Genomic DNA, 23,744 nt, shown 5'->3' on the forward strand with positions numbered 1-23,744 from the left:
CGCACCCGGCCTACCCTTGTGTTATTTTTCTTTTTCTTTCTTTCTTTTTTAATGGAGTCTTGCTCTGTTGCCCAAGCTGGAGTGCAGTGGTGTGATCTTGGTTCACTGCAACCTCCGCCTCCTGGGTTCAAGTGATTCTGCTTCAGCCTCCCGAGTAGCTGGAATTATAGGCATGCACCACTACGCCCGGTTAATTTTTCTATTTTTAGTAGAGATGGGGTTTCGCCATGTTGTTCAGGCTGGACTCGAATTCCTGACCTCAGGTGATCAGCCTGCCTTGGCCTCCCAAAGTGCTAGGATTAGAGGTGTGAGCCACTGTGCCCGGCTGTGTTATTTTTCTTTTCTCTCCCTTTCCTTTTCCCCCTCCCCTCCCCTCCCCTCCCCTTCCTTTCCCTTCCCTTCTTTTCTTGCTTTCTTTTTTTTTTGACACGGTGTCTTGCTCCTGTTGCCCAGGCTGGAGTGCAATAGAGCAATCTCAGCTCACTGCAACCTCCGCCTCCCAGGTTCAAGCGATTCTCCTGCCTCAGCCTCCTGAGTAGCTGGGATTACAGGTGTGCACCACCACGCCCGGCTAATTTTTGTATGTGTATTTTTATTTATTTATTTATTTATTTATTTATTTATTTATTTATTTATTTATTTATTTACTGGGACGGAGTCTCACTCTGTCACCAGGCTGGAGTGCAGTGCCATGATCTCAGCTCACTATAACCTCCACCTCCCGGGTTCAAGTGATTCTCCTGCCTCAGCCTCCTGAGAAGCCGGGACTACAGGTGTGCCCCACCACACCCAGCTAATTTTTTGTATTTTTAGTAGAGATGGGGTTTCACCACGTTGGCCAGGCTGGTCTTGAACTCCTGATCTCAGGTGATCCATCTGCCTCGGCCTCCCAAAGTGCTGGGATTACAGGCGTGAGCCACCGTGCACGGCCTAAATGTTTCAATTCAGACAAATGTTTATTGAGTGCCTTATGGGGCCAGGCACTCTGCTTGACTTCAGGGGATTCTAGTGATAAGCAAAACCAGTCAAGGGGGAGATACTATTAATAATTAAACAATAAACAAATACATATATATGACTCATGGGAAATACCACAGAGGATAGCAACATGGAGCATTGTCAGAGAACAGGGAGGCAAGGAGTGACCATGGAGTGGGTCATATCTGTGTTTGAATTCTTGCTTGGCCATGTACCTGCTGTGTGAACTCAGGCAAGCTTCTTCACTTCTCTGGACTTTGGTTTCTCATCAGGAAGAGAAGGCTATCAGTCTCCCTTTCTTAGGGATGATATCACGAGACAGAGAACATTCATTCCTCCAATAAATATATACTGTGCATCTTCTCCCACTCAGATAAAATTACTTGCCCAAGGTCACCCAGATGGGCAGTGTGTGTTGGTTTTGAACCCAGGTCTGACTGGTTCTCTGGATCTGGCCAGTGGTGGGGGGTGGGGATAAGTCCTAGTCTTCTTCCCCTGAATCAGTCCTTCAGGAGTTAGGAGCAGTGATCTGCCTCATGAAGGCAAAACACCTGTCCATCTCCCCACCACCATGGCAACGAGGGGCTTCTGCCCTGAGAAAGACCTACGATTTCATGATACGAAAGAGACTGTTCAAAGAGACACCATCATTCAGCAGGGCAAGCCTCCTTGCTGGGGGCAACCTGGTAGCTCCTGAGCCTCCCTCATCTTCACTGAGCCCCTCCAACTCTCTGAGTTCCCATGCCCCTCACTGAACCTCCCTTCCCCCATGGCGAGCCTCCGCCAGCAACTTTGCACACACTCAGCCCCTTCCCCCTACTGAGCCCCAGCACAATCACTGAACAGCTCTTCTTCCCCTCTGACTGAGTCATCCTTCCAAGCCCTCCCCTTCCCCTCACTGAGTCTCCACCACCCCTGGTCACTGGGCACCGTGCTTCTGACCCCCTCCCTCCCCCAACCCCTCCCCCAACCCCTCCACCCTTCCTCTTTCACTGAGCCTGGCGCCTCTCACCCACCCGCCTTCCTCTCCCAGCCGCTTCTGAGCTGCCTCTTTGGAGCCCAACTGTCTCGCCCACGAGACCCCATCACTCAGTGTCACTCAGTCTAAGACACCTGAAAGCACTTAGAGAACGTGTGTTCGTGGGGGGAGGATGAGGCTCTGTCATCATCCCGCACATCATGCCAGCATGCCATCTTCCTCCCCTTCAGGCTGCAGCAGTCACACTGGCCACAGCTTCCGCAGGTCCTCCTGAGCCCAGGGTCTGCTGCGGTCCTTCCCAATCGGGTTCAGAGCTGGTTTCTGGACCCCTGGCCCTTGCCCCCACCCACCACAGAGACCTCCCATCTCTGATGCCACCTTCAAGTAGATGGAAACTGAGGCAGGCCCATGGTGTCTGGGCCAGTGTTTGGTATGGCAGGGTCATTTCTGTTGGGGGAAAAGTGGGCAGGGTTCCATTCTATCATTTTGTCAGGGCCAGATGAGAAGCGTCAGATAAAGTCCCACATAAGGAACGTCCCTCCACCAAGAGGACTAGACCTAGGTATCTGAGCCCCCAGAGGGCATGAATGGCTGAGCTCGTGCATTTCTGTCCAGATTCAAAAATCTGGATTCAGCCACCAGTCAGCAATAAGACATTGGGCAAAGCACTACTGCCCTTCAGGGTCTCAGTTTCCCCTTCTTTATTTTTTATTTTTATTTATTTTTTGAGACTGAGTCTTGCTCTGTCGCCCAGGCTGGAGTACAGTGGCACAATCTCTGCTCACTGCAACCTCTGCCTCCCGAATTCAAGCGATTCTCCTCCCTCAGCCTGCTGAGTAGCTGGAACTACAGGGGTGCGCACCACATCTGGCTAATTTTTTTGTATTTTCAGTAGAGACAGGGGTTTCACCATGTTGGCCTGGCTGGTCTAGAACTCCTGACTTTAGGTCATCCACCCACCTTGGTCTCGCAAAGTCCCGGTATTACAGGCGTGAGCCACCGCGCCCCGCCAGTCAGTTCCCCGCCCCCGCACCCACCCCACCCCCGGCTTTTTTTTTTTTTGAGACGGAGTCTTGCTCTGTCGCCCAGGCTGGAGTGCAATGGCGCGATCTTGGCTCACTGCAGCCTCCACCTCCCAGGTTCAAGTGATTCTCCTGTCTCAGCCTACCGAGTAGTTGGGATTACAGGCGCCCATCAGACGACTGGCTAATTTTTTTGTATTTTTAGTAGAGATGGGGTTTCACCATGTGGGTCAGGCTGGTCTTGAACTCCCGGCCTCAGGTGATCCGCCCGCCTCGGCCTCCCAAAGTGCTGGGATTACAGGCGTGAGCCACCGTGCCCGGCCAGTTAGTTTCCCCCTCTTTAAAAGGTGTAGGAACACCCGCTGGGAGGAGTAAACACGAGCGGGGCAGGGAAAGAACTTTGCACACCGTGGGGTCCGGGGCTCCTCTGTGATGCCACCAAGGTTTGCAGGCTCAGCGGCAGCGCTGAGGTATTTGTTCTGCGAATAAAGGGCTCTACCTATCGTGGAAGCAGCCCAGCCAGATCCCCGTCCCACCCGGACGGCAGTCGCCCCTCTGCGTTAACCCTTCCACTGCCCTAGTGAGGTGGGAAAGGGGGTCCTGGAGAGCCCTGTGGCCCAGGAGAGACCGGGCAGAATTGATTCGGCCAAGGGCAGCATGAGGTGTGGGAGGAGCACTGCACAAGGGGTCAAGCCTCCTGCGTTCTAGCCCAGGCTCTCATCGCACATAGGCCTTAGGCAAGACACTCCCCCGGATGGAGACCGGATTCCATGATTTTCTAAACACCAGCTACCAGAGCTTATGACTCTGAGCGGCCAAACCAGGGAAGATGAGGCTCCTTTTGCACCCAAAATTTGGGGAGAGGCGAAAGGGGACCGGATGTCCTAGCGGGGCAGAATCAGGCGAAGGGCAGGACCTGAAGGGTTTGGGGAATGCCCTGGATGTGCAGCGCGGGGGACGGATTCAGTGCGTGCCCGTCTCTGATTGGCTGTGCCGCCCGTCGCTCCGCCCCGTGTTCTATAAGATGCACGGACAGCGGGCGCGGCTCTGGGTTGGGGGCTGTGGCCGTGTCTGGCTCTTCAGGTGTGCGGTGCTTATCCTCCCTGCGCACCTACAGCCGCAGACCGCCGGGGGGCGGGGGATGCCGGGCTGCCGCATCAGCGCCTGCGGCCCGGGGGCCCAGGAGGGGACGGCAGAACCAGGGTCGCCGCCGCCGCCCCGGGATCTCATGCCGTCCTCTCAGCCCCCGCCCCCAACTCCGACCTTGACCCCTACCCCGACCCGGGGTCAGTCCCCGCCGCTGCCTGACGCAGCCGGGGCTTCGGCAGACGCGGCCGAGGGCCAGGAGCTGCAGCGCTGGCGCCAGGGCGCTAGCGGGGTCGCGGGGCTCGCCGGCCCCGGAGGGGGCTCTGGCGCGGCGGCGGCGGGGACGGGGGGCCGCGCGCTGGAGCTGGCCGAAGCACGGCGGCGGCTGCTGGAGGTGGAGGGCCGCCGGCGCCTGGTGTCGGAGCTGGAGAGCCGCGTGCTGCAGCTGCACCGCGTTTTCTTGGCGGCGGAGCTGCGCCTGGCGCACCGCGCGGAGAGCCTGAGCCGCCTGAGCGGCGGTGTGGCGCAGGCCGAGCTCTACCTGGCGGCTCACGGGTCGCGCCTCAAGAAGGGCCCGCGCCGCGGCCGCCGCGGCCGCCCCCCCGCGCTGCTGGCCTCGGCGCTGGGCCTGGGCGGCTGCGTGCCCTGGGGCGCTGGGCGACTGCGGCGCGGCCACGGCCCCGAGCCCGACTCACCCTTCCGCCGCAGCCCGCCCCGCGGCCCCGCCTCCCCGCAGCGCTGACCTCCACGCCCGGACCCCTGGCCACCCCGAGAAGCTTCGTCGAGGTGCCGACCGACCGACTGATCGCGGACGCCGGCTAGATGGACTACGGATCCGCAGGAAGAGACAGTGGGGGGCCAGGGGCCCAGTAGAGGAGGCTGAGGTGCGGTCTTAGCGGCTGGTGCGTTCGAGGGTTAGGGCGTGTGGGGGGCTGGTCCAGGGCCCGGGAACTCCTTTCCCTGGAGCTTCTGCCGTCTGCTGGGTCCCTAGTAAAGCTGCCACTTTCTGTTCCCGCCTCTCCCCGACCATCTGGGTAGTGAGAGGTGGTAGCACCAAGTCTCCATTGTAAGAGTTGTACTCTTGAGGGGGCTCAGATCCCAGGAACGGGTTGGCGGCAAACTTTTACCATTTGGAACCTGCCGCACGGATGCAGCACCCCCCATCCTCACCCCCACTTGCGTGGCCTTTCCCCGGCCCCTCGAAGCTGTGAGCAGTCTTGCCCTTGAGGATGCTGCTTCCTGGCGCCGCCCAGCTCCGTGCCTTCGGGAAGTCAGAATAATGAGGCCCCAGGATGGGGTGGGGGCTGGCACAGGGCTGTACCACTGAATTCCCCCTCTAGGCCTGTTTCACCTCTGGGGAGACGGAATCCCAGAGCGGTTTAGGGTTTGTTCTCTTCATACTTAGGCCCTTCTTCTTCTAGGAGACAGCTTTTCTTATGCCGTCATGCAGGTTCGCTAAAATTACGGCCTGACTCATAACCAGGACAGGATGTCTGGCATCTGCTCACCCAGGGATCCTTACATAGCAGAACCTAGAGGCTTAACTCCCGACCTGTCACTAAGATGGTTCGGCCAGGGTGGAACCAGGTGATACCCTTTAACAGGCCCCAAGGGGGCAGGTATGGCATCAGCTTCCAGAAAGGGGGGACTTAAAGAGCCAGATGTGAGGTTAGATATGCTTCTCTTCCTGTCCAGATGCCCTTCAGCCTGCCATTCCTCTGTCCCGTCTGTGAATGACCTGGCTACCGCATTGCTGCTCACCAGCTGAGTTAATGTCACTCTCACTTATCAGTCTGCGAAGTGGATCTCTTAACCTCCCAGAGGGGCTGTGGTGTTGTTAACCCAGGGCAGAGGTCCTTCTTCTTCCTCACTAAATCATGGAAAGATAATTTATTTTTTTGTTGTTGTTTGTTTGTTTTGAGACAGAGTTTCGCTCTTGTTGTCTAGCCTGGAGTGCAATGGTGCGATCTTGGCTCACCGCAACCTCTGCCTCCCGGATTCGAGCGATTCTCCTGCCTCAGCCTCCCAAGTAGCTGGGATTACAGGCATGCGCCACTACGCCCATCTCATTTTGTATTTTTAGTAGAGACGGGGTTTCTCCATGTTGGTCAGGCTGTTCTCGAACTTCTGACCTCTGGTGATCTGCCCCCTTCGGCCTCCCAAAGTGTTGGGATTACAGGTGTGAGCCACTGCACCCGGCTGATAATGTATTATTTTAACTCACACCTGGAAACAGGCACTGCTTTTGCTGATAGAGCCATGAGCTAATTTAAAGTCCTACTTTTGCAGAGTGGAGAAGGGATTGCTCAAGGTCATATGCCAGTGAGGGAAGAACCAAGGTCCCTGGCCTGTGTGTGCACCTCCCACAGTACCCTGGGCAGGGGCTAGGGAGAGTTGTCCTCTGGATCCTGTCTGCTCTGTGACTTAGAACAACTCTGCCCCGTCTCTGGGCCTCTTTCCTCAGTCCCTCCTTGATTCAGGGCTTGGGAATGGGGTGAAGTGGGGAGGATGCTTCCTTCCACAGGAATCTGGGAGGGTCAGGTGGACTGCTCTGACAGGCTGAGGCTTGGGGCCCTTATGGGACCCTCCCTCATCAGCCCTTCTCCCTGGATACCAAACTTTTTGGCTGATTTCTCGGCTAACAGCAAGGCTTTCCTGAGCCCTTTCTTAGCTGGGGAAGGGAGGCTCAGGAGGGGGTCTCAGAGCCTCTGACAAAGGTGGGGAACCCCAGGGAAGTAATGAAGGGGGCAATGCCATCCTCTGGTCTTTCCAGACAGGGAACACCTTCCAAAGCCACTTGGGTCATTTGGGGTCTAGAGGCTTAGAGAGGACAGGACATCTTGGAAGGAGCTCAGCTCAGGCCTTGGTGGTGGGTTGCAGCCAGGACCGTTTGTTTTCTGGGTTGCATGGGAGGGGGCACTTGGTCCGGAGAAGCTTTTAGCTAATGGTGTAAAGTGCTTGGTGCCATCACAGTTTTGGCTTTCTCCAGGATTTATTTGTAATCAGCTTGTCCTGATTTGGGGGTGGGGTGGGTGAGTAGAGAATTAGAGATGACACTGGCTAGTGTGTGTGTGTGAAGGAGAGGGTAGTAAATGGAGATTGGTCCTGGTGTCACAGGCAGCTCTGCCCCCTCCCTCCACTTCCAGATGTCCCACTGCTCCTCATCAAGCTTCCTGGCCAGGGCACACACATGCAGACTTGAACCCCAGCTCCTAGTTAGTGCTATGTCCATTACCACATAGCCAACCAACAAAAGGCACCTTCCCACACCTGCCTGACCATCCAGGGCCCCCTCTAGACGCTCACCCGTCTGGCTTTATTCAGGCTGGGTGCGGTGGCTCATGCCTGTAATCCCAGCACTTTGGAAGGCCCACGAGGGCCGATCACTTGAGGTCAAGAGTTCAAGACCAGGCTGGCCGACATAGTGAAACCCCATCTCTACCAAAAATAACAAAAATTAGCCGAGTGTGGTGGCAGGTGCCTGTAATCCTAGCTACTCGGGTGGCTGAGACAGGAGAATTGCTTGAACCTGGGAGGTGGAGGTTGCAGTGAGCCGAGATCATGCCACCGCGCTCCAGCCTGGGCAAGAGAGCAAGACTCTGTCTCAAAAAAAAAAAAAGCTCACCCATCTGGCTCCATTTTCTTCTTAATCAGCAAATATTGATAGGGGCTCAGAAAGCAGAGCCAAATCAGAGGAGGGTCTCTACTTTTAAGGGCTTATGTCTCCTGGCTCTTTCCCAGGCAGCCTTTCCTGGCTGTCACCATCCCAGGGGACCCCTTGGGGGCTGAACAGTTTGTTGGAGGCCAGCTCTAGCCTCGGACAGAAGGCTGACCCACCCCTTTTCCCCACATGACTTTCAGAACACTTTCTTGATGGCCCCCAGCTCTGGGGACAGGACTGAGTACAGTGATCTTGGGGGACCTGTGCATTGAGGACACTGACGGCCACCAATGAATTTATATCTCAGCAAAGGGAAATGAAGGGAACAGGAGCCTTTCTTCAGGCTGGTGCTTGGGGCTGGGAGACCAGTTCAACGTTCTAATCTGGGACCTGCCCCTCAACTGGATAACCACGTAGGCGGTGCCACCAGAGGGCAGTGTGGGGCTGCTTTCTCGAGACGAAGGGGGCGTGGCCTGGAGGAGGTTCAGTCCTTCATTGTTCCTGCCTCCAATCATCCCTTTCCCTGGTAGTCCCCGGGCTTCCTAGACCTTGAGCTGCAGGGGTCTGGGAGAACGAGCAGGGTAGTCACGGTCGGCGCAGCCCTAGAGCGGGAGTGTAGTTCTGGGGATAGCTTCCTGGGTGGAGTGGGACTAGAGGCCAGAGCTGTGCCCATCAGCGGCTCCCTAGGGGCGGGAACCCTCTTTGAAAGGGGAGCAAAGGAAGCTCCTTTGGCTGGGCTGAACCTGGAATCCCAGGGAGACCTATTAGGAAAGACTTCCAGGAAAGACAGGTAGCCCTTGTTGGGGTCACTATCAGGATGAAAGACCAGAGTCATTTTGTATTCACAGATTTGTTACATTAAATGATCAGAATCCAGGGTCCCATGGCCAGTAGTGGCCAGGGTTGCCTCTTAGAGATGAGGCTGGAGGCACAGAATGTGGCCGAGGTGGTCCAAGCCTGCAGCCGCTCCCCTGTTGGTGGGTTCTTCAAGAACAATTCGGGTGCTTAGGCTTCTCAGAGCTGAAGGAGAGGCCTGCTGTCATGAGTAGTGCAGGAGGAGGTATTTGGGAAAGCTTGGAAATCCCCAACCTACTTCTTCCCCCATTGGTCCTTGACTGCACCCTGGCCAGGGGCGATGGGGGAAGGGAACCTTTGGTTCTGGAATATTTTTTTTTTTTGAGACGGAGTCTCGCTCTGTCGCCCAGGCTGGAGTGCAGTGGCGCAATCTCGGCTCACTGCAAGCTCCGCCTCCCGGGTTCACGCCATTCTCCTGCCTCAGCCTCTCTGAGTAGCTGGGACTACAGGCTCCTGCCACCACGCCCGGCTAATTTTTTGTATTTTTAGTAGAGACGGGGTTTCACCGTGGTCTCGATCTCCTGACCTCGTGGTCCGCCCGCCTCGGCCTCCCAAAGTGCCGGGATTACAAGCGTGAGCCACCGCACCCGGCCTTGGTTCTGGAATATTATCTTAACCACCTCTTCTATGCCAGGCCCCTGAGCACTTTACACCCATTAATCTGTTCCGATCCTCCCAAAGTAATTATTCCCATTTCCACAGGTGAAGAAACAGAGAAGGAGGGCGGGTGACTTGCCCAAAGACATAGGAGCTATAAGTGAGGGATCCTTTAAACATTAGGCTATATGGTGATTCATTTATCAGGCTAAAGAGAGGTCCCTTTAGGGGGATATCTGGGCTCCCACATTCAAGGCTGTGTATAGTGACCCTTGGTCCTTGGGTATTGGAAGGGACATGAGATGCTGGAGGGGTGGCAGAAGGTGCCCCTCCCAGAGCCTGGGCACACCCCAACCTGGCTGGGCCCTGGGGGTGAATCAGGCTTAGTCAGCAACCTGGCTTCTGATGAGAGTGGGCCAAGGATGCTCAGGGCTCAAGCCTCCCAAGGGCTTGCCTTGGAGGGCTGCCTTCTCTCCCTGTAGATCTGGGCTGGCTAACAGGTGAAATCCCATCTCTCCTAAAAATACAAAAATTAGCCGGGCGTGGTGGCATGCGCCTGTAATCCCAGCTACTCGGAAAGCTGAGACAGGAGAATCGCTTGAACCCGGGAGGCAGAGGTTGCAGTGAGCCGAGATTGCACCATTTCACTCCAGGCTGGGCAATAAGAGCAAAACTTCATCTCAAAAAAAAGAAAAGAAAAGAAAAAGAAAACTTGAGTATTAAATGAGAAGTCATACTAAGTACCTGGCACATAGTAGAGATCCATAAATGATGGAACCAATTTGCCCAGCCCTGGAGAGGCCGCCAGGACAGAACCCCCCAGGCGGTGTGGGCCTCTGCTTCTCTAGAGCATCACCATATCAGGAATCCCTGGAATGGGCCCTGGGGAACTCCATAAGGGGAGAAGTGGAGGAGGGGCAGGCTTTTCATCCCAGGAACATTCCATTCTAAGTGCTCAGGCTAGGGGATCCCAGCCAAGGACAAAGGCCCAGGGGAACCTCTGCTTCCCCAGGAGCTCCATTCCATACTATTGCCTCCTGCATCTTCTCTCCACAATGCCCCCGCCCCCTTCAGGCAGATTTCAAGTTGAAGGACTTGGGTGGGGCTGGGTGGCTGTGGGAAAGAGGCCATTAAAGCTCTTGGAATTATTCTTTCCAGCTCCTTCCAACTCCTCAGAGCCTCCACTCTATGGATCTGGACCTCTGGATTCGGCTTTCTCCCTGGGCACTTCCTTCAGGAAGACGTTGAGAATTGACCTTACACAATCCCAGCGCCCTCCTCACAGGAGCCTTTCACTTCACAGTGGCAAGGGGCTGGTTCTGGGGAACTGGCTGACGCTCTGAATTTCTTCATATACCCCACATTTGACTTTGGCTTACACTGTACGATTGGAGATGTTGCTACAGGTCCCTGAGATGCAATCAGATTAAGCATAGCAAGCATTGCCAGTGGGAAACTCAAAATAATTTTTTTCTCTTTCCCCCTACCCCATCCCTGGCCAAGAATTTCTTTTAAAGATATCGTCATCATTCTTAAACAACATTCTTAACCCCCAGCTGGGGTCCCCATTTTAGTAGATGTCATTGCTTCAAGTCTAACGGTGCGGGGAGGCCTGTTTGAGGGAAAACATTAGTTTGAAAAATCCCTGTTCCCTTCATCCACTGCCCTTGTTCTTTACGTGGGAGTGTGCCTGTGGCCCCTCAGAAAGATAGTCTGCTGGCTCCTAGGGGTTGGGGTGGGAGACACACCTTTTTCTCAGGAAGAGGTGGTGGCAATGTAAAACATCTAAGCAAAGTTTTAAATGAAAAAAAGGAAGCACATTTAAACATCCTGATAATGGAGGGAAGGGGGGCACATTTACACATAGCCCAGAACTTGTAGAATTCTGTAAAGTGAATGTATATTGAATTAGTCTCCTGCCTTATACATTCAGGAAGAATAAATTTCCATAATGTAAGGCGAATCCATGGGGTTCTGAGGTTTACTTTGCAAGTGTCCTTGTTGCCTTTCCTCTGTCTATTATGGCTCTTTAAGTTGACAGTTCCTGGAGCAGCTTCTATTTAATTTCGTTTGGCAGTCTGGCCCTGTTGACTTTGATTTGCAGACCAATTGTCCTTGACCTGACTCACAGCCACCTGCTCTTACCCCCCCCCCCCCAGGAAGTCTTCCTCATTAAAGGATGTGATGAGGGAGCTCATGGATGAGAATGCACATGTGAGACTGTGTGACACCGAGGGGGGTTGTGTGAATTGGTGACAACATGGCAGCACAGTGGCCTGTGGGGGTTGTGTGACTGTGTGACTGCTGGCAACCATATGGACCTGTTTGTCAGTCGCTGTCTAAGCAGGAGACAGCACACTCAAACTGGGAAGTTTTAAAAATAGGCTATTCTGGCCTGGCATGGTGGCTAACACCTGTAATCCCAGCACTTTGGGAGGCTGAGGCAGGAGGGTTGCTTGAGCTCAGGAGTTCAAGACCAGCCTGGGAGATCCCTGCTCTATAAAAATGAAAAAATTAGCCAGGTGGGATGGCGCATGCCTGTGGTACCAGCTACTTAGGAGGCTGAGGTGGGAGGATTGCTTGAGCCCAGGAGGTCAAGGCTGCACTGAGCTGTGATCCTACCACTGTGCTCCAGCCTGGGCAACAGAGCAAGACCCTATCTCAAGAAATAAAACAGAAAGACTATTTCCAAAGGCGTGGGCTGGGCTTAAGAAACTAACAAGGGGCTGGGTTTGGTGGCTCACATTTGTAATCCCAGTACTTTGGGAGGCCGAGGCGGGCAGATTACCTGAGGTCAGGAGTTTGGGACCTGTGTGGCTAACATGGCGAAACCCCATCCTATTAAAAATACAAAAATTAGCCGGGCATCGTCGTGTGCACCTGTAGTCCAAGCTCCTTGAAAGGCTGAGGCATGAGAATGGCTTGAACCTGGGAGGCGGAGGTTGCAGTGAGCTGAGATCGCGTCACTGCATGCCAGCCTGGGTGAGTGCCGCCCCCCCACCCAAAAAAAAATGTCATGGGATGGTGCAGCTCTCTGGGGCCAGCAACAGTGAGAAGGCTTTGCAACTCCTGAGTCTGAGGGTGAGGAGAGGTCACTGTGTGGAGTGGGCCCCCTGACAAGAGCAGTGACCTTTGGTTGAGGGATGTGGCCAACCATGGCAACCTGGTAGAGAGGGAACAAAGAGAATAAACATCTTCTACTCCTCCCTTAAGTCTCCTTAAGACGCTGGGATGTCTCATTGGCAACCCAACAGGAAGCCGGGGAACAAGGGAGCCATTGATGCAGTCCACAGATGCCAGGCCCCAGGGCACAGAGCAGAAGTGTGGCGAGTGAAAGCGGAAGGGCAGCATATCATGTAACTGTCTGAGGCTATGCCTTGTTCCTCAAAGTCCACAGCAATGCTCCTTCCCCAGCTGGAGCTCCCACCACCCTCGGGTCTGAAGGGGTGGGTGGACTGTTGCTTGGAGAGCACAGTGAGGTTGGAAAGTAGAGGACAGGGCTTCTCCCTCTCAGCCTTTGCCTTGCTGGCTCTGAGTCCCACTTCCTGATTCCTGCCTGTCCTGGTGTCTTAGGTAGCCGCAGGAACTGTCCACAGGAGGAACCATGTCAGCCACTGAGACGGTGTTTTTCTCACTCAGAAACACTGCACCACTCCCAAACAAAACCACAGGCATGCTGCTGCCATCATGAGCCCTGGACAGTCATCACAAGCCATAATTAGTGTCACATGTATATCAAGAAAACGTACATCTTAGCCAGGTGCGGTGGCTCACGCCTGTAATCCCAGCACTTTGGGAGGCCGAGGTGGGCAGATCACAAGGTCGGGAGTTCGAGACCAGCCTGACCAACATGGCGAAACCCTGTCTCTACTAAAAATACAAAAACTAGCTGGGTGTGGTGGTTGGCGCCTGTAATCCCAGCTACTCAGGAGGCTGAGGCAGGAGAATCACTTGAACCCGGGAGGCAGAGGTTGCAGTGAGCTGAGATCGCGCCACTGCACTCCAGCCTGGGCGACAGAGCGAGACTCCATCTCAAAAAAAAAAAAGAAAAATAAAAAGAAAACGTACATCTTGCCACACTGCTACACTGTGCCATAGTCACATATAAAATGACAAATGTCACAGTAATGTCAAATTATGCCCTGTCACATACATACAGGAGACAACTGTCACAATCATGTGAAATCGCAGTGCAGGAGCAGGATGGAACAGAGGTTAATGGCAACGGCTCTGGATCCAGACAAACCTCTTTGACCTCTCTGGTCTCAGTTTCTGTGTCTGCCAAATGGAAAGAATGCTTTCTTTCCCCTTGTGGAGTTGTTGCAAGGATGATATGGGAGATCATGATTGGGAAGACCTTAGCATAGTGCCTGCCGGAGTGAAGCCCACCAGGAATGGTGGCTGCTACTGTGAACACCTGTCTCACACACACCCACTGCCTCACGTCCGTGCGTGTGTACAGTACCAGCACCTGGACGAGGCCAGCCAGACACCCTCAGGTGCATGTGCCAGAGCGCATGCACATTCACAGGCAAGCTCTCTGCCCGGAATGCTTTCTCTAAACATCTTCATGCCCACCTCCCACCACCATTATGTCTTTGTTCAATCAAATATCACCTTTCAATGAGTTGCACCCTGACTTCTTTTTTTTTTTTTTTTTTTTTGAGATGGAGTCTCACTCTGTTGTCCAGGCTGGAGTGCAATGGTATGATCTCAGCTCACTGCAACCTCCGCCTCCCAGGTTCAAGCGATTCTCCTGCCTCAGCCTCCTGACCAGCTGGAATTACAGGCACACGTCACCATACCCAGCTAATTTTTGTATTTTTAGTAGAGATGGGGTTTCACCATGTTGGCCAGGTTGATCTCAAACTCCTGACCTCGGGTATCTGCCCACCTCAGCCTCCCAAAGTGCTGGGATTACAGGCATGAGCCACTGTGCCAGGCTACTGACTTATTTTTCAATTTGCAAAACCCAGCATTTCCAGTTCCTTACCCTGCTGTATTTTTACATATCACTGATCATCTAAGACCATACGGTTCAGTTTATTTTCCGGCAACTCTGTTAGAATGTAGCCTTCACAAGGACAGGGGTTTTGTTTGCTGATGTATTCCCAGCACCCAGAACGGTGTCTGGCACATGGTGGCTTTAATGCAGTGTATACACACACGTACCAAACGGGTTTCTGGCTTTTTCAGCCCTTAACACAAGCACATCCAGGTGAACTCCACACCCCAGCCCAAAAAGGTAAGCCTGTTGTGTTTACACTGTGAGCCTCTCATGCCAAGGCTGAAACGGCCAACTCAGGAGGTGGGACAAACTTAGTCCTTCCCATCACCATAGTTGGGTGGTCACAGCTGGGATAGAGCTGGGAGCTGGTTTTAGTCACCAAGCAAAGAAAGCCTTTCTGCTCACTTTCCAGCCATTTTCAGCCCAGCAGCAGAAGGGATTCGGAGCAGGTGAGGTGGCTGGACTCACCCTGGTGACCTGGGGCCTCCTCTGCAGCATTTTTTTTTCCACCCTGGCTGGAACCATCAAAGTCACCACTTCAGAGGCCCCTAATGAGGCTGAATATGTTAAGGGCTTTGCAATCCCTGGATCAAAGAGGCTGGGCAAACAGCGGGCAGCGTCCAGGCCCATGACTGACTTGGCTGATGCCCTGAGGGCGCAGCATGCTAGGAGTTTGCGGCTGACACTCCTAGACAGCCTGGCATGGCCCCATATGGGTTTGGGAAGGGGAGACCCTCCCCATCCAGGGGATCTGATTAGAGCAAGCCAGAGCACACCCATCAGTGCTCGGGGCAAGGGAAGGAGCTGGAGGACTGAAGGAGCCTCTCCCAAGTAGAGGCCCTACCTGGGCTCAGGCTTAGGGGGGACCCTAGAAGTTCCCCAGTCTCAGCCACCTTTACTGGAGGGGCCTCCAGTCCAGATTCACCCAGCCTGTTCTCTAGCTGCTCCCTTGGAGAGACGGGGTAGACAGAGCTGGGAACAAGTACCCCTGAGCACCAGAGTCTGAGTCTAGGCCCAGAGCTATTTGGAGGATTCCAGGTAGGAAACATAAAAATATTTACTCCTTAACAAGAGCCCTAGACCTGCTAAGGCAATGTGCAGGTGGAGGTCACACATGCAGACAGCAGCTCTCAATATACAGCTGGTCAGGCTGGGGCTGGGGTTGGGAGAAGGAGGGGCAGTCCCCCAGCCATAGCCCAGGCTTCAAACCCCGCCCCCCCCAAATGCTCCCTTCCACAGTACAAGCCAGACTCCAACTGGGGGAGGCAACTGCAACCCCCACAGCTATGGAAGGTCCTTCTTTCCCCAGAGAAAGCATGGCACTAAGGTTCAGTGTAGACTGTCTTTATTGGCAGGTGTTAAGAGTGCAAAGTATCAACAAACCCAGGGGAATATGCAAGGGGGTGGGAGTATGGCTCCCCTACCCCATGTGAGAGCCCTGTAACCAAGCCAGTGGGGTGGGAACGTTGACTGTGGCAAATTCAGGCTCAGCACCCTCCAAAGAACAAGCTCCCAGGCAGGAAGGCTCCTTGCAACACAAGGGGGAAAGGAGTGGCACCCTGGAAGGGGCCTGGGCTTTGACCCACCCTGGGCTGCTTGGCTCCTGTACACTGCCCACCTCAACCCCTCAAGAGGAAGGCTTCACAGCTTGGGGTATGGAGTTCAGAGAACCGGGCTAAACCCAGCCCTCCCCTAACCCAGGTATCTGCCTCAGGCCTCAGTTTCCCTCCTCCCAGTGATTACCCAAGTTGGACCATCAGGCCCTGTAATGGCCCAGCCTGATCCAAAGCGACAAGTCCCCGTAACATACCATGTATCAGTCAGTGTGTGGGCTGCAGGCCCTCCAAAGCTGCTGGGATCACCACAGGCTGGTCTTAGTCAAAAAGACCCTGTTAGGCCATGGGAATCAATCCAAGGTGCTGGGCATTAAGGCTACCACCCCAAACTTGCTTTGTCTCCTGAAGGCAATTGACTCCCAAGACAAATGGCTCCTGCACCCCACCATCAAGCTGGTCCAAAAGTGTGATGCAATAACCAAAGGGTCCTCCTGCTGAGAGCCCCAGGCTGGCATTAAGCCCGCAGGGGCCTCGTGCTCGGGGAAGTCTGGTCTGTTCAATCGAAGGCCCAACCCTGCAGTGCTGGGCCTCCTGGCACGTACTGCCTCTCTGGTCAAGTCCTCCACACACTCTTGGAGGCCCCACCCCACCCCGTGAGGCCCAGTCCCTTCCCTTCTGGCCAGGGTCTGAGTCAGTTACAAGGCAGCCAGGTGGGATAGGCACGAGCCAGGAGAGGCTGCACAGGGGTCACGTAGTAATTGACAGTGGCTGGCACAACCCCGTCAGTGCCTGGAGGGCGCCAGGCCAGGGCGGCAGTGGCAGCTGGGCCCTGCTCAGCCAGTGCTTGCAGCGCCAGTGCGGCAATGAGGTCCAGCGTCTGGCGGCGCTCGTGGTTCATGAGGCACACGGTGCTCTCGTTGACCACCCGGTGCAGTGTCACCAGGCAGGCGTAACGGCGGGCTGCATCCGCCCCACCGAAGTGGGCCTCCAGGTAGCGCTCCAGGGTGCGCCGCTGCTCCACCAGGTCTGGAAAGTCGATGAAGAAGCGAGAGCACATGTAGCGCTGCAGAGCGCGCACATCGGTGCTGGGCCGGGGCCGGAAGCCCCGCACCAGGAGGTGGCAGTACTTGAGGAGGCCACCACCTCGGATCTCCTCGGGACTGCGCGTGGCGATGACACGGTGCCGCAGGTGCTCCAGGGCCTCGGTGAAGTCCCCGTACAGGCTTTCGCCTGTGACCGTTGGGTGGAAGGCCTCAGACATGGGAGTAGACGAGCACTGGCCAAAGAGCAACAGGGAGTCCAGGATGATCTGGAAGGAGTCTATGCTGAATTCAAACTGGCGTCTCACCGAGTCCACAAACTTGAGCTCCACGTTCTTGCCGCTCTTGTTGGACAGTGAGATGAGGCTCCAGCGGTCCGAGTCAGTGCACACTTTCACCAGCTTCTGCACGTATGCCTCCTTGAGTGTCAGTGGCGTGATCTTGGCCCGGCTCACACCAGCCGGCAGGAAGTCTAGTAGGCAGGCCAGCACCACTGCCTTGGTCAGCTGGAAGGATGCCTCACTGCGCAGGTCCACCCGGAACACCAGGTCCAGATCCTTGTAGCCCAGGCCACTCTCAGGGTGCAGCACGTGGCTGGCAGCTGAACCATGCAGCCGCACACTGTGCACATGTAGGCCCTGCTCCTCCAGGCTGCCGCGGACCACCTGCAGGGGAGAGCAGGAAGGAGAGGTGTCAGGAGCGGGCCCCAGGGGTCCACCAAGGACTTCCGTTTACTTATCACAGTAACTTCAACCACTGCTGGCCCCTAACCAGCTGTTATGCCTTTGGAAAATCATTTAACTTTTTTTTTCTATGGGTGGGGGGCCTGGGGGGAGTCATTTAACTCTTTAAACCTAATCTGAGAATGGACCATCTGGAGGAATAACTCAGGAAGAATAGCAATGATAATAGCACACATCTGCATAGAATTTACTAAACAGCAGGTCACTTAATCCTCACAATAACCCTGTGAGGTGGATACTATTATTCACACTTTACAGATGCAAAAATGGAAGTACAGAGGGGCCAAGTAACTAGCCCAAAGGCAAACAGCTGGTGAATGCAGAGCTGGGAATAAAACTCTGAGTCCAAGTCTTTTTTTTCTTTTTTTTTTGAGACGGAGTCTCACTTTGCCACTCAGGTTGGAGTGCAGTGGCGTGATCTTGGCTCACTGCAACCTCCATCCCCGGAGTTCAAGTGATTCTCCTGCCTCAGCCTCCCGAGTAGTTGGGATTACAGGTGACTGCCACTGTGCCCGGCTAATTTTTGTATTTAGTAGAGACAGGGTTTCACCATCTTGGCCAGGCTGGTTTTGAACTCCTGACCTTGTGATCCACCCGCCTCCGCCTCCCAAAGTGCTGGGATTATAGGCGTGAGCCACCGTGCTTGGTGGTCCAAGTCTTAACCATGCTATTCTGCCTCTCAAACTGCTAGTAAAACAGTTCTGTACCAGGCACTGCGCTAACTGCTCAAATGTGTTGGGAATATGGTTAGCAGTTCACATTCATGACCACATTAAACCTCCCCATAATCCTACATTTGAGTATTATTTTGACTGATAGATGGAGGACCTCAGGTGCAGAGAGGTTAAGTCAAGGTCACAGAGCGGTCAGGCTGAGACCAGAACCCAGGTTAGTTGGATTCTCAAGTTCACATATGTCCTTTTGACTACAATGCACTCATCCTAATTCATCCTTACAAGGACCCAGTGAGGCAAATATATACTTTTTTTGCTCTCGAATGAGGAAACTGAGGTTTACAGTGGTGAAACAGCTAAGCCTCAGTGAAAACTCTCAGCCTTCAGACAGTCCCCAGGCCTGATGGCATAGGACAGATAAACCTATAAGTGGTCCCTCTGCTGAGGTACCAGGTAGGGAGAAGAGTGAAGCTGGGGGTTGGGGACATTCAGTTTTCTCAGTAACCCGAAGTTGTCCTGAAAGTGACCAGGCAGCATTCCTGTCCTGAGTGATTCTGCAACCCTGCCTTGCTGCCAAGTCAGCACCCAGCTCCAGACCAGGCTGTTCTCCGTGCCTCCCAGGGAATTACTACAAAGAATGCACCTAAGTGCTGAGAAGGCAAGCTGTGGTGGGGCAATCCGAGGCGGGCGGCGCCCTCCAGGAAGACTTCCGGGAGGAGCACCTTTACCAGGGGAAGATATTGTCATGGCAACGGGAGGGTAAGCAACTGGCCATAAGGAACACGGAGAATGGGGAGTAAGCAGCTGGCCATCAGGAACACAGAGGGTGGCAGAAGGAGGCTAGGCATTCTAATGAGTGCCGAGCACTGGACCTTGTTGCCAGAATCTATGGGGACAGGTCTCTTTTTTTTTTTGAGTCGGAGTCTGTCATCCAGGCTAGAGTGCAGCGGTGCGGTCTCAGCTCACTGCAACCTCTGCCTCCCAGGTTCAAGTGATTCTTCTGCCTCAGCCTCCTGAGTAGCTGGGATTACAGGTACCCATCACCACACTCAGCTAATTTTTGTATTTTTAGTAGAGACAGGGTTTCACCATGTTGGCCAAGCTGGTCTTGAACTCCTGACTTCAGGTGATCCACCTGCCGCAGCTTCCCAAAGTACTGGGATTACACGCATGAGCCACTATGCCAGGCCAAGTCTTTTTTTTTTTTAATATGGAATTTTTTTCTGCCTTTCCAAAGGCTTCTCTACCTTCCTTTCCATCTTTTTTTTTTTTTTTTTTTTTTTTGAGAGAGTCCTGATTTTGTAGCTGAGGGTGGAATGCAGTGAATGCAGTGGCACGATCTCAGCTCACTGCAACCTCAGCCTCCCAAGTAGGTGGGACTACAGGTGCGTGCCACCACACCCAGCAATTTTTTATTATTTGCAGTGATGGAATCCTGCTGGATTGCCCAGGCTGGTGTCGAACTCCCAGACTCAAGCTATTCCCCTGCTTCAGCCTCCCAAAGTGCTGGGATTATAGGCGTGAGACACTGTGCCTGGCCCAGGACAGGTCTCCTGGGAAACTGAAGCTCACAGGAGTGATGTCACTTGCACAAGATCACGTGGAGATGCCTTCAAACCCAGGTATGGCCGACTCCAAAGCCTATCCTGTTTCTATCACATTACAGTCCCAGGGTTCAGAAGGAGAGACTAGTGTTCTAATCCACCTTCCCTTTCTCAATTTCAAAGCAAAGGCAACCCTCAAGCTACTGAAGCCCAGAGCCAGAGTAGTTGGGGAACAGGAAGGTGGGGGTTGAGAGATGCCTTGGCCAGACAAGGCCAGTTGCTGCAGTCCAGCCTGTGAGACTTCTAACCCACACCCTGTCAGCTGGCAGCTGTGCCTGCATGGGCCAAAGACCCTACCAAACCTGCAGAGAAGACCAGCCCCTTCCTCAGATCCCATTAGGGCTGACTGAGCCTTCCTCAGTGCCAGCTCCTGCTCCCAGGCTGGTGCCCACCCCAGGGCTTGGCATCAGGCCTAGTGAGTAGGTAGGAGTACTCTCGTTAAATCCCCTGTGTCAGGGCCATGGGGCCAGCTGTGTCAGCCAGCCAGTCGCTGTTGTCTCCTTCCCAGGTGTGACTACAGCCAGTTTGGCAGACGGTCACCAGATACCACCACACCCAAGTACTGCAGGGCAGCTTGGTGCCTCCTGAATCAGACTTTCCAGCCATGGAGGGGGCAGTGGCTGCACCCTCCTTTCTCCCATGCCAAGGCCCTCCCAACAACCACTCTGCTCCAGGCTGCTGCTGAGACCTGCAGGGAGGCTGACAGACGCCGTCAGCCAGCAGGCTTACAAAACTCACATGCTGCGCCGCCTGATGCAGGCCCTCTGGCTGCAGCTGGAGAGATCAGATTGTCTAGTTCAATCCTCTGGGCCCAGAGAAGGCAAAGGACTTGTCCAAGGTTACACAACCAATAAAAGGCCTCCCTGCCTGTAGCTCTCGGAAGCCTCCTTACAGTAGGGTGGGTCCCTTTAGCACAGGTACAAGCAAGAACAGAATCTCTAGCCACTCAGATTGCCAGTACAGGCAAAGCCTTGTGGGGGGGAGAGAGGGAGAAAGGTTCCAATTTTTGAGCCATAGGACAACTCAGCAGCAGTGAAAAGCCCCAAGGCAAAAACCGACACCACCCTCCCCCTCTCCCCTGCCCCCATCCCTGCACACATCCCAACAGCTTTAGAAGCTGCCAGCTGTGGATTTCTTCCAAGAAACTTTCTTTCCTGTGGAGGCAGCTGTACAGGCCAGGTGAAGGCACCTGTGCCCTTTGGAGTCTGGAACCAGAGAGGGTGTTGGAGAGCAGCAGCCTAACCCATCCATCCCAGATGAACAGACGGGGACACTGACCCCAGCAAAGAGAATTGACAACAAACAGTCCAGGGCCTGAATCCAGAAGTCCAACTTCCCAGCCCAGCTCTGAAGTTTCTGCCGCCCTTCCTCACTGTCGCCAACAGCTCCCTGTTTTGTGCTATCTCTGACCCGGGTCTAGAAGGACACAGCATCACCATTGCATTGTAAAGTTAGCTTCTGTTGACCTGGAGGTCTCCCCCATCTGGCTAGGAGCACCTGAAAGGATGGAGGCTGAGTCCTAGTCACATCTGTGCCCTTGGTTTCCTAAACAGGGCTTGGCACAGAGCAGACACCAAGAGGCAATCTGAGCCATACTGACAGGGCAAGGACTTCCCCTCCCTCCAGGGTACCCCTTGTTCTTGCAGAGGGGGCTGCCACACTGGGCTCCACCTTCCCCTCCCCGCCATCCCTGGGGCCACAATCCTGGAGGTGCAGCAGCTGGGGCCCCAGGAATGACTTGACTGTCCTGGGGAGAAAAGCCTCGACTGGTTTCCTAATCACCCAGGTGACAGCGAGCAGCCTCGGCGAACTCCACTGGGCCGCGTGTGAGTCAGCCAAGGAGAATCTGCCCCCACCCCCTCCAGTTCCTAGTTCCTTGGGAGGGTGGGGGAGGTAATCCCCCAGCAGGCACCCCTCCCCCTCTGTGGGAAGCCAAGGTAGTAGGAGGCAGGGGAAAGGCCTGCTTCATCCAAAGGAAGCCATCAGCTGGCAGGAACGCACAGGAGTCCTCGCTGGATTTCTTGGTTTCTTTTATCAAAGGACCCTCCCCAACACCTAGAAGTTGACCTTGGGAGCCGGGGAAGGGGTGGGAAAACATTGAACCTACTGTAATCTGCTCCTGGGAAGACCCAAGATTCCCTAGGTTTTGGGTGGCAAACTGCCCCAGCTATAAAATGGGTACAATAATTACCGCACTGTGGTATTTCAGAACGTGACAGCGTCTGGGCTGTACAGATGAAAAAGCAGTCTTGGGGTCGTTGAGGTTCAGATAAAAGGAAGAGTTGGAGGAGGGAGGGGCTGTCAGAATTCTCTTCTCCCTTTCCTCAGGAGAGAGGGGACGTGGGGCTGAGGCCTGTGTTGGCCTTCATTTCCAATCTTGGGAAGGAGAAGAAACACCTAAATTGGTCACTTAATGTCCTTGGGGGTGGGGTATCAGGTCTGACCTTCGGCTTAATAAATATTGGGCCACAACCCCAGCTAAGAGAGGGGGGGTCCCTGACAAGCTTTCATGGCTTTTCCACGGGGTGGAGGGGGAAGGGGGGGTTTCTCCAGCAAAGGGCTGTAGGAGCACAAAGGCAGAGGCTGCTCCTAGAACCCGGAGAGAGAGGAAAGGAGGGTGAGGTCCAGGGATGCCCAGATAGGGAAGGAAAAGCTATTTTGGACTCAAGCATGCACACTTACCCACCCAGGGCCGCCTGGCGTCTTTTGTCCTTGCAGGCAGAGACAAATTCTTCCCCCAGTGCCCTCGACATCCTCCTCCCCTCTCCCCGCCAGGCCCTGGGTGAGTGATCCGTGGGGAATCAGGGTTCTCCAGGAGTCGAGATGGAAAAACCAAGTGGGGAAGGATTAGTAGATGCAGGGGGAGGTCTGGTCTACCATTCATAATGCTGTGCAATTGTTACAGCCATGTCCCCGTTCCTCAGTTTCCCTAGCTGTCTAGAAAGTCAAACAGACTACAAATGCCTTCCAGCCACGAGAGCCTCAGAAGGGATTCCCCCACGTCCCCCGCCTGGCGTCCTCTCACCTGCACGATCTGTCGGGGCTGCACGCTCAGCGTGGGGAAGTTGCCGCGCCCGTGAATGGGAATCGGCTCGCTCAGGAGAGCGTCCAGTCGCTTCACCTGTGGCCAGCTCAGCCCGCTCAGGTGCCGTCCGGGGGAGGCGGTCAAGGCCTCCGGGTCGGGGCCGCCGCCTGCCGGGGCTGCCGTGGCCACCGCCGTGGCCGCAGCTGTCCCCACCTGAGCAGCCGCCCGGTCCCTGCGCTCAGCTCCGCTCTCCGACGGCATCATCCGCCCGGCCCCCGGGCCCCGACGGCAGAAACCGTGGGGGTGGTTAAGGGGAGGAGGACAGGGAGAGCGGCTGGGCAGGGGCCAAGGCGGGGGGCACGGAGGCAGGGACGGGACGGCAGCGACGGCGAGACAAAGCCAGGGGACACCTCGGACGGCGACGACTAACCGACCCTAGCGCCTGCAGCCCGAGGCCCAGAGGACTCTTATAGGCCGCGGGCGACGTGCCCATTGGTCCGGGCCGCTGCCACACAGCGAGAGCCTCCCCGCCTCTGAACGCTCCGGACAGTGGTCTGCAGAGCTCTGCATGTGAGTCACTGTTCTCTAGGGAGATTCCGATTGGCTAGAGGGCACGCCCCTGCCCCGCCCTCCTTCTCAGGCTGAATTCCCTCCTTTGGTCCTTAAAGAACTTCTGTTCACTGTGATTGGCCCGGGCCTGGACTTAAAGGGACAGCGCCCACCCCGCCCCTCCAGGGTCAGGAGGGAGGGAAGTGACCTGCGGAGTTTGTAGCAGAGTCAGACCACTGAGAAATTCCAGGTTTCTGTTTTTTGTTTTTTAGCGCTGGAAGAAATTGAGAAGTCACCTAGCCTTGTCCTCCTGCTATTTTCAGAAGCCCAAAGAGATTGCGCCACGTGATCAACTCTGCACTGCACT

The 23,744-nt window shown here is 54.9% G+C and overlaps 2 protein-coding genes across 5 annotated transcripts; one reads left to right on the top strand and one right to left on the bottom strand.

Annotated features, from left to right (window-relative positions):
• Window positions 1-4,014: 4,014 nt before the first annotated feature.
• TRNP1 (TMF1 regulated nuclear protein 1) lies at window positions 4,015-12,902 on the top strand. 4 transcript variants are annotated; one of them, XM_032759445.2, is made up of 2 exons: window positions 4,015-4,967; window positions 10,337-12,902. In XM_032759445.2, exon 1 carries the CDS (start codon window positions 4,121-4,123, stop codon window positions 4,805-4,807), a length of 687 nt encoding a protein of 228 aa, XP_032615336.1. In that variant the 5' UTR covers window positions 4,015-4,120; the 3' UTR covers window positions 4,808-4,967; window positions 10,337-12,902. The 4 variants fall into 4 exon arrangements, with proteins under 4 accessions (XP_032615336.1, XP_032615335.1, XP_032615338.1 ...); XM_032759444.2 differs by having other exon boundaries at window positions 4,015-4,949; window positions 10,337-12,901; XM_032759447.2 differs by lacking the exon at window positions 10,337-12,902 and adding an exon at window positions 5,516-9,021.
• A 2,612-nt stretch (window positions 12,903-15,514) lies between these two features.
• On the bottom strand, window positions 15,515-23,344 carry TENT5B (terminal nucleotidyltransferase 5B). Its single transcript, XM_032759448.2, has 2 exons — window positions 22,829-23,344; window positions 15,515-17,447 (listed from the first exon to the last, which is right to left on the bottom strand). Exons 1-2 carry the CDS (start codon window positions 23,090-23,092, stop codon window positions 16,434-16,436), a joined length of 1,278 nt encoding a protein of 425 aa, XP_032615339.1. The 5' UTR covers window positions 23,093-23,344; the 3' UTR covers window positions 15,515-16,433.
• Window positions 23,345-23,744: the final 400 nt, after the last annotated feature.

The sequence above is a fragment of the Hylobates moloch genome, unplaced genomic scaffold (assembly GCF_009828535.3).
Source record: "Hylobates moloch isolate HMO894 unplaced genomic scaffold, HMol_V3 SCAFFOLD_9, whole genome shotgun sequence".
NCBI lineage: Eukaryota > Metazoa > Chordata > Mammalia > Primates > Hylobatidae > Hylobates > Hylobates moloch.